At 38.9% G+C, this 10451-nt stretch overlaps 1 protein-coding gene across 1 annotated transcript; it reads right to left on the bottom strand.

Moving 5' to 3' along the window:
* Positions 1-744: 744 nt before the first annotated feature.
* OR8A1 (olfactory receptor family 8 subfamily A member 1) lies at positions 745-1997 on the bottom strand. Its single transcript, XM_078339157.1, has one exon. It carries the CDS (start codon positions 1985-1987, stop codon positions 1007-1009), a length of 981 nt encoding a protein of 326 aa, XP_078195283.1. The 5' UTR covers positions 1988-1997; the 3' UTR covers positions 745-1006.
* Positions 1998-10451: the final 8454 nt, after the last annotated feature.

The following is a 10451-nucleotide window of genomic DNA, read 5'->3' as shown; positions in this document are numbered from 1 at the left end:
TACCTGTTGTGCAGTATAATTGAAATAAAATAGAAAGCACATAGAAGAGTTGCATGGATCAGAGTAAGCATCCAAAAACATGCATCCAAAAAATGTTAGCTGCTATTATCATTATTAACGTTACTAAGAAAATTACATAAAGAGATCAGGAAATTCTTGGGCGGAAGTAAGTAGAGAGGAGTGAAAGAGAGGAAAGGAAGTCTGCTTCTACTTTAAGCCAGAGGCACCTGGAACCCTGGACCTTATTGGGAGGGCCAACTTGGAGGATCGGTGCTGGCTGAGAAGCCCTACGCCTTCTTGCCTGCAGAAGGGCCTGGCACTATCACCACCTCCCTGCCTTCATGCCAATAATAAAGCTGATCTTTACTCCACCGCTGTCTCATGCATCTTGGGGAAGGAAGGAAGACTATGGGAATGAAGGAAGGAAGACTCTGGGACTCAAGGCCTGAGGCCATGATGCCTTGAGCTAGGTTCATTCCCATCCTAACATGTTCATCCAACCCTTCTTCATACATTCTTCAAAGAGTTTAATAAATGAAACTGTATGTTCTTCCTCAGGAGAGAGGCTCATAGTTGTTTTTTCATGTCCTAGTGACATTCAAATTCATCTCTCTTTGCCTCATTTACTTCCAAATACAAAAAGAAAAAATTGGGCTGAATAATATTTTCTATATAGAAGGTCCTAAGACCATGAATGACTCTAAAACACAATGTTGAAAGTTTAGCATTTAAGTTAAATTACAATTAAGGTAGGAAACGTTTATTAAAGGGCTTGGGATAGAGGGATGGATCCCAAGTGAAAGAAAACCTGATCTTAAAGTTGGCTGTTTTCAAACAGAGGTGGCAAGAGAGGGAGGGAAGGAAGAGGAAAGAAGGTAAGAGGGCATTCACCCAGCCATGTGAAGAAGTGGTTGTTTTCCATCCACAGCTGGCTAGCATTCAGAAGCTGTCCCTCTGTTAATTATAACAATTACTACTAAATTGAAAAGGACCAGTAACATTTGCATCAAAACAGTTTACTCCTCAGTGTTTTCTGCATGGCAGCCTTTACTTCCTTGTTCCTCAAGCTGTAGATTAGGGGATTCAACATGGGGATTACTGTGGTGTAGAACACAGAGGCCACATTCTCCTGGGCCAAGGAACTGACTGTGGAGGGTTTTAAGTACATGAATGCAGTTGATCCATAGAACATTCCCACAGCTGCAAGGTGGGAGCTGCAGGTGCTGAAGGCTTTGGATCTACCCTCTGTGTTGCTGATGCGGAGGATGCTTGAGAGAATGAAGATGTAAGAAACAAGAACTGTTAAGCTCGTGACTATGATGTTGAATCCAGCCAAAAAGAAGACTGTCATTTCAATATCATAGGTGCTGGAGCAGGACAGCTTCATGAGAGGGAGGATGTCACAGAAGTAGTGACTGATGAGGAGGTCACAATAGGGCAGTTTTAACATGAGACCAGTTTCTATTGTAGAGCCAATGAGTCCTATGGCGTAGACCACAGCCACCAGCAGGGAGCAGGTGTGAGGAGACATAATGATGTCGTAAAGCAAAGGGTGGCAGATGGCAACATAGCGGTCGTAGGCCATCACTGTCAGCATGTAACACTCAGCAATGACAAAAACAAGGAAGAAGTAGAGCTGTGACATGCATCCTGCGTAGGAGATGATGTTCTTTTCTGACACAAAGTTCACCAGCATTTTAGGGGTAATGACGGAGGAGTAGCAGAGATCCACAAGTGACAGATTGCTGAGAAAGTAGTACATGGGGGTGTAAAGCTGAGAATTCAGCCAAATCAGAGTGATCATGCCCAGGTTCCCCACCATGGTGACCAAGTAGATCCCGAGGAAGAGGAGAAACAGGGGGAGCTGGAGATCTGGTCTCTTTGTTAATCCCCTGAGAATGAATTCTGTCACTGTAGAGTGATTTTCTGCAGCCATCCTCCTCTGGGTGGGAAGCCTGCAGAGATACATGGGAGACAAGAACCCCATTAAAAGGCTAATCTTGGATTGCTTGGGGAAGCTAGTCTTGAGCCTTTGGTGCTAGTTAAATACCCTGGGCTCTTGCTGATAAATCCTCCCTGCCCTTCTCCCCTCCTCCTGCTATTTACGGATCTTTTTTGCAGGATGACCAGCCTGAGTGTTTCAAAGATCATGAAGATGAGAGGAAAGCAGGCCAAGGTCTGGATCTTTTACCACGCACATGCTTCTAAAATATCTTGGGGCAGTGTTTCTCAAAAGGTAGTCCCTGGACCAGCAGCTCTGACATTACCTGGAGATTTTTAGAGATGCAAATTCTCAGGCCTCAGTTCCTATCTACTTAGTCAGAAACTCTGGATATGGGGCCCAGCAATCTATGTATTAATCTCTCTGGTGATGGTATTGCATAGTTAAGTTTGAGAATCTCTACACTGTAGATAACAAGTAGCATATTTCATATTTTGTAGTTGGAGATGGATTTTGCTTTAGAAATAAACTTTCCTTGTCATGTGTATAATTCCTAAATATTCACTGGATGTGAACACACAAGTACCTATCTGAAATCTATGCAGTGTTGGGGTGATATGGTAGCTACAAACTGTGTCATCGACAGACACATCAATTTCTATGTCTGAAAGATGAAGAAATTAATATCGATTCCAAAGGTGATTGTAAAAATAACATGGGATAATGCATATTTAGAAATTTTTTTTCAAATACTCAGTGCATATAAAAATGTGAATTGTCATTTAGTGTCTGGAATTTGTTCTTAATTTCTCACTTGACTTGAGATCCTAAGGCAGTGATTCTCAGCATTGGCTCTATATTATAATCACATGGAGCATTTATAAAGTGTTGATTCCTGGGTTCTACCCATAGAAGTTCTGATTTAATTGATCTGCGGTGCACCCTGAGCACTGGCCTGCTGAATGTTCCACAGTGAATGCTAAATAGCTAATTATTATTATCATTATTGTTATTTTCAGATCCTTGTATCAAACCATGGTCCTATTATATCCCTGAGGGCAAAGTATTCAAATTACAGACATATCTCTAGGAAGCATGAATAATCATTGCCGGATACATTATGTATAGATAGTCGCATCTGTGGGATGTATTTCTTCAGCTATAAAACTTAAATTCCCCCTATTTTAATTGCTTCCTTACGTAATTACTAACTTTTGCATAATGCTTTACAGCTTACACATTTGTTTCAAAGGTCAATCTTGTTAACTTCTAACATTTTGGGAAATGGGGAGAAATGTGTTTAGGGAAGAATTTTAATTTTCATTTTTATATTGAGAAAACTGAGATGCCAGACACGAAGTGATTTGCCCAAGGTTTACTAATTATTGGTGACTTGGAACTGGAACTTAGCCCGCTCTGTCCCGATCATGAGTTTCCTCTTCTGCCTTCCATGTGTAGCCTTGGAAATCTGCACACTTACAGTTCTAAGCAACGTGTGATTGAATATGCTTGATAACTTAGTATATGCATAACATAGGAAAAAGAAGAAGGCTGTATTTTGTTTCATTGCTTAGGAAATTGAAGCTCTAAGAGTTAAATAAGTTACCCAAGGTAACCAAGCTAGTAAGAGGCAGAACTGAGCCTAAAACCCAGGACTTCTGACCACGAGCGTGTTTTGTCTCCCCTAAACTAAGTTGTTTTGTTTTAGCTTATCTTTGTGTAGCCCTTTGTTATTATTTAATAACATTTAATATATATAATTTTTGAAGACAGAGGAAAGATCTATTGCTAATTTTGGGTGAATTTAAAACATTATAAAGGCCATATATATGCATTGTGGTGAATTAGAAATGCAAATAAGCAAAAATTTAAAACAGCCATTTTCCGGGGCCGGGCGCAGTGGCTCACGCCTGTAATCCCAGCACTTTGGGAGGCCAAGGCGGGTGGATCACGAGGTCAAGAGATCGAGACCATACTGGTCAACATGATGAAACCCTGTTTCTACTAAAAATACAAAAAAATTAGCTGGGCGTGGTGGCACATGCCTGTAGTCCCAGCTACTTGGGAGGCTGAGGCAGGAGAATTGCTTGAACCCAGGAGGCGGAGGTTGCGGTGAGCCGAGATCGTGCCATTGCACTCCAGCCTGGGTAACAAGAATGAAACTCCGTCTCAAACAAACAAACAAACAAACAAAAAACAGCCATTTTCCACTACTTGGAACCAAACGATGGTAGTGAATATCCTTCTAGACTTTTCCTATGCCATATATGTATTTACATATATAAATACATATATATATATTTACGAAAACATTTATAATCTGCTTTTTCAGCATAGCATTCACAAATGCATTGTCTCATTCTATTCCTATAATAATAATAACTGGCACTAACTATATTCCTTTTTCTTAGGTGTAAGAGCCTTAAAATCATTAGGATGTGGTGTGAAGACAAAGTCTGCACTGCATTGTAAACTTTATATGTCAAATTATTGGTAATGAGGCATTCAACTTTACAATAGCTAGTATGAGAGACAGCTAAGATTGTTTAAATTCAAGTTGAGCATTCCTAATCTGATAATTCAAAGTCCAAAATCTGAAACTTGTTGAAGACCAACATGAATCAACCAAGTGGAAAATTCCACACCTCCTCTCATGTAATTAGTCTCAGTCAAAAGATAGCCAAAACTGTTTCATGCAAAAAAATTATTACAAATATTGTATACAATGGCCGGGTGTGGTGGCTCACGCCTGTAATCCCAGCGCTTTGGGAGGCCAAGATAGGTGGATCAAGAGGTCAAGAGATCAAGACCACCCTGGCCAACATGGTGAAACCCCGTCTTTATTAAAAAAAATACAAAGATTAGCCAGGCGTGGTGGCACGCGCCTGTGGTCCCAGCTACTCAGGAAGCTGAGGCGGAAGAATCGCTTGAACCCAGGAGGTGGAGGTTGCAGTGAGCCAAGATTGCGCCACTGCACTCCAGCCTGGTGACAGAGCGAGACTCCGTCTCAAAAAAAAAAAAAAAATTGTATAAAATTACCTTCAGCCTGTGTGTATAAGATGTATATGAAGCATATACAAAGTTCACGTTTAGACTTGGATCTCATCCTGAAGATATCTCATTATGTATATTCAAACATTCTAAAACATGAAAAAAATTGAAATTCGAGACACTTCTAGTCCTAAGCATTGCACATAAGGAATTATTTCCATTTATTACAATGGAGATAGAAATGTATTATTTTCACTTATTACAAAGAAGAACTTTTTTTTCTAAATAACAATAGTAGATTTAAAACAATTTACATTTCTTTTTTACCCAATTTCTGCCTCTGAAAATGATAAGAAACACCCAACCTGAATAACTGTAACTGTAGATCATGTACTTTACAAAGCGGTGTGGAATGAACACCATGCACTGAGTGCACAGCAGGTGGGAACAGCATTGTGTAGGAGAATACTAGACAGCATTGATTTAATTTTTCACTCTCATAGTCTTCTAATAACATGAAAGAGGCAAATATAAACTACACATTTCTTTTATTTTTCTGTTTTTCTTCGTTTTTAAAAACAGAATCTTACTCTGTTGCTCAGGATTGAATGCAGTGGTGCGATCATAGCTCACTGTAACCTTGAACTCCTGAGCTCAAGCAAGCCTCTCACCTCAGCCGCCTGGGTAGCTGGGACTACAGGTGCATGCTACCATGCTGGGCTACTTTTTAAAGTTTAGGGTACAGACGGGATCTCTCTGTGTTGCCCATGCTGGTCTCCAGCTCCTGGCCTCAAGCAACCCTCCTTTCTTGGTCCACAAAGCTCTGGGACTACAGGTGTGAGCCACCATGCCTGGCCAGACCATATATTTTATATTAGTTACTGCTATTATTACCGCTAGTTTCACCAAGCCGTCAGAGCCTTAGGATTACTGCCAGTGAGAACACAGCACACAGATTAAAAAAGCACATAGAGATAAAGGTAAATATATGGTTGTAAATAGTCTGCATTACAAACAAGAGTTCATAAAAGAAATATTTTTCTCATCCAATTGCTTAAAGTTTGTAATTAAATACCTGTGATAAGGAAAAACGGAGCACAGTCTGTTAGAAACTTTAGGGGCTGCCTTGGTTTCAGCAATCAGAAAATTCAGTAACCATATACTCAAAGTCATAAAAAATGGGTCGGCCGGGCGCGGTGGCTCCAGCCTGTAATCCCAGCACTTTGGGAGGCCGAGGCGGGTGGACCATGAGGTCAAGAGATCGACACCATCCTGGTCAACATGGTGAAACCCCGTCTCTACTAAAGATACAAAAAATTAGCTGGGCATGGTGGCGCGTGCCTGTAATCCCAGCTACTCAGAAGGCTGAGGCAGGAGAATTGCCTGAACCCAGGAGGCGGAGGTTGCGGTGAGTCGAGATCGCACCATTGCAATCCAGCCTGGGTAACAACTCCGTCTCAAAAAAAAAAAAAAAAAAAAAAAGGGTCACTAAGGTTGGGGGCTTGGGATTGTGTTTACCTATATATGGGCACGATATCTTCTGGGCTGTAATCACTTGAGAGACTGGGGTCCTCACTAATGGAGCAATTAGAGCCTTGCTTTACACTGGCTCTGTGAAGCATGCTTTGTCTCCCAGGTGTGTTAATTTTCCTTTTATTTGTAGAGTGATCTTGCAGCTAGGGAAACTTACAGTCTAACGCCAGCTTTAGGTAATTTTACAATCAACAACCCCATTACCGTTGTCGTCACAATTGTCATAATTGGGATCATTATGCCCATCTCACTCATTATCATCAACACCATCATCAGTGACTACCATTATCATTGTTACTAACTATTCATGATTATGTGCATTTGACCAGCTTTAAAATGTTTATTATAAAGTGTTTTAAAAATGAATTCAAATTTATTTTTTAAAACAAGCTGTATAGTTTTAGCAAGGGAATGTTACCTTCCTTACATTTATAAGGGAATGCTGAATTTGGCCCTTTGCTACTGCACCAGTAAACTGACAGCATAGAATGCGGGAGGTTGAGGACCATATGAAGGTCGACTAAAACAACTCCTCATTTGCATAGGCTCATTCAAAAGAGAATTGTGTTCATGAGAAAATTTCCTATTCAAGAACATATTCAGTATTATGTTATTCATGAATATATTACTAATGAAGATTTTTAAATTAAACTTTTTGAGTTAATTGCAGTTTCACATGTAATTGTAAGAAATAATGAAGAGGCCTGGCATGGTGGCTCAAACACCTGTAATCCTAGTACTTCAGGAGGCCAAGGCAGATGGATTACCTGAGGCCAGGAGTCTGAGAGCAGCCTGGCCAATATGGTGAAACCCGTCTCTACTAAAATATATATATATAGATATATATATACACAAAAATTAGTAGGGTGTGGTGGTTGGGCACCTGTAATCCCAGCTACTCGGGTGAGGCAGGAGAATTGCTTGAACCCAGGAGGCGGAGGTTGCAGTGAGTTGAGATGGTGCCACTGCACTTCAGCCTGGAGACAGAGCATGACTCAGTTTCAAAAAAAAAAAGAAAGAATGAAGAAAGATTTCTTGCTGTACACTTTATGCCATTTCCCACAGTGGTAACATCTTGCAAAATGATTGTATAATATCATACCTAGGATTATTGACATTGATATAATTCATGGATCCTATTCAGATTTCCCCAGTTTTACTTATACTCATCTGTGCATGTATTTAGCTCTATGAAATTTTATCAAACACATAGGCTTGTGTGTCTAATACCACAGTCAACATAAAAACACATCACCTGCATTTTCTAAGTTTTGAAACAGTAATTTTATTTCCTGTTATACTCCGAAGGTGATCAGTTATTTTTCTTTATTATAAACTCACCACTGTAAACATATCTTATGTATAAGATAACCGCAATGGACAACAAAGGTAATTTAATGCAGTTATTTTTGTTGATCAAATTTTTCTACCTTTGGCCTGTAGAATTCCCTTCAGTTTGTCTCTGGAGTCTTCGACACTGTGCTAGTAGTTCCTAATATTATACCTTCCATGCTATCTGTTAGGGCAAGGTGTTATGAACTCATTTCATACATTTAATTCCTCAGACCTGGAATCAACCATTTCTCCAAGAAACTTGATATCTTTTAGCAGGGAAATGATATTTCAAGAGCGCAAAGTAGGTTCCAGAGAGGCTCATTGCTCTTGGCTTAGCCATTGTTTCTAGCTCTTTTCAAACCAAACTGGGAAACATAGGACTACATAGTTATCAAAGTGTCTCTTTTTTTGGAAATCTAATAATCTTACTAGGATGTATTTTAATGTTCATTCTGAGACAATTTTCTTAGTTGCAATGTTTCTTTTAACATGTTACTTTAAATCTATTGTTTTATGCCAGAAAGTTTCTTGAATTATAGTTTTTATTACTTGTTCTATTGCTTTAGAGTTCTCTGTTGAGGCTCCTACTCTATACCAGGTGCCAGCTGGATCATTATCTAGTGTCTACACTTGTTGCTTTCCCACAAATCCTTTTCATTTAATTTTTCCCCCTTTGTTTTCACCTTTGATTTCTCCTAAGGCACTATTTGTTGTGCTTATTTCATTACTGTTACTCCTCGTCCAGTTTCAATTTCTGAAACTGTCTTTTATTTCTAACAATTTCCTGTGTCATATTGCTTAATTTATAGTTTTTTACTAATTCTGAGTTTTATTATTTGTTTGTGGGCATGTCTTTGTGGCTTACTCTATATTTTCTGTAGAAAAACATTTTTTTCTTATAGTAATTTTATACGGGATTTTACCTTGATTGTTTTCTATTCATTTTTATATCAAATTATTTTTTTCCGAGTTTCACACCTTCTTTGTTGTTTCTGTGAAATGTTAAAAATATGATGACTTACCACCTGAGATCTCTTGGTTCTGTTCCTTTTCTGCTTTTTTTTCTGGATCGTTTCTTTCTTTTGTCTATAATGTTCCTGTTCTGCCTAGTTAGGGTTTTATTTCTTCCAGTTTATTCCTGTAGGGAGTTTTGGTTGGTTTGTTTTGAGAGTTTATGGTGCCCAAGCTGCTGCACCCCTTCAGATCTTACCATGGTCCCATTTAAATTCACCCCCTAATAGAACATACACAATCCTTTTCAGTTTTAGGTATTATTCTCAAATTGGCCTGTTGAGATCTACATGGAATACCTTCAGTCTTTTAGGGTTTTCCAGGTTTACTAGATGTTCTCTTGCAACTTTCTGTTTCTTCCTGCACAGATGCTGCTCCTGTGGAGGATTTTAGCTCTTGGTGGTTTGTGATCATCTGCTTATGGTTGAGGCTTATTTTTAAAAAGTAGATGTCATTCATGGAATGGGCTTTGCTATCTAGTTGTGCTGGCTTTTAATTGGGAGTATCCAGGGGGACGAACAAATCATGACACCTCTTCTCAAAATCCTCTAAAACATTCCACATTTTATTACTATTTGTATAAAGAAGGAGGAGAGCAAGAATGAGGAGGGGAGGAGGGGGAGAAGGAGAAGAAAGAAGAATAAGAAGGAGAAGGAGAAGGAGAAGAAAAAGAAGAAGGTGAAAAAGGAGAAGGAGAAGAAGAGGAGGAGGTGATAAAGAAGCTAGTTATTTGAGGAATATATATATAAGTAGGATATATTTGAAAGGTATATCTATGAGAAGAATATATTTTTAAATATATTGAAGAGGATATATTTCTTAAGAACATTTGAAATATTCATATAGTTCTTTGTATTTTGATATGTTGCTAATATTCTTAAATGTGAAGTATTAAGAATATGAGTACCTAGCATTTTCTGAGTGCTTACTATGTTGCAGGTATATTTTCTTGTGAATATATTTTGCTTTTGTTCTTCTTGGTATTTTCTTCTCTCTGCCTCCCAGCCTCTGGCAATCCACAAAAACCCAGTCACATAAAAGTAAGTAGTTTTGATTTCTGCTTTTTGGCCATGACAAATAACTGATATTGGACAAGTCATCTCACTATATATTGGGAATTAAGCTTCCAAAATGAGTTTTGTCCAAGATATTCAAATTATAGCACCACTTTACAAAGAAGTTTTTCAATTGGACGTTCCCAACAGCGCTGTAGGAAAGTTCCAGTTGCTCTTCATCCTCAACAAAACTTGATATTGTCAGATTTTCACTATATAAAAACTGAACAAAATGTATAAAACAATATTTTTTAGATACTGGACAAAAGATGTTGCTGAATTATGGTCTAGGAAGAGAGAAACAAACAATATGAGCCCTGTGTTCACCTGACTTTTTGTGTAGAGATGGCATCCAAATCATGGCCCAGGGAGGGGAATGCAAACAAAGCACAGTGTTTTTGCTGAATTGGGAAGACGCAGATTAGAGTTCTGAGAGGCCAAAGTGCCTGGAACATGTGGAGAAGCACGTTGAAGCAACACATAAAAAGAGCTCCAGAAATATGTAGAGGGGTCTCTCTGTGCCTTTGAGTACGAAGATGTGAATGTCTAAGGTAAAACCCCATAAAGCTAGGTAAATAACAACT

This window comes from Callithrix jacchus, chromosome 10 (genome assembly GCF_049354715.1).
Source record: "Callithrix jacchus isolate 240 chromosome 10, calJac240_pri, whole genome shotgun sequence".
Lineage (NCBI taxonomy): Eukaryota > Metazoa > Chordata > Mammalia > Primates > Cebidae > Callithrix > Callithrix jacchus.
Note: the sequence above shows the minus strand (reverse complement) of the source record. Positions and strands in the feature narration are given on the sequence as shown.

Excerpts from the sequence above, each read along its gene's own strand:
- OR8A1 (XM_078339157.1), bottom strand. The coding sequence starts at position 1,987 with ATGGGGTTCTTGTCTCCCATGTATCTCTGCAGGCTTCCCACCCAGAGG.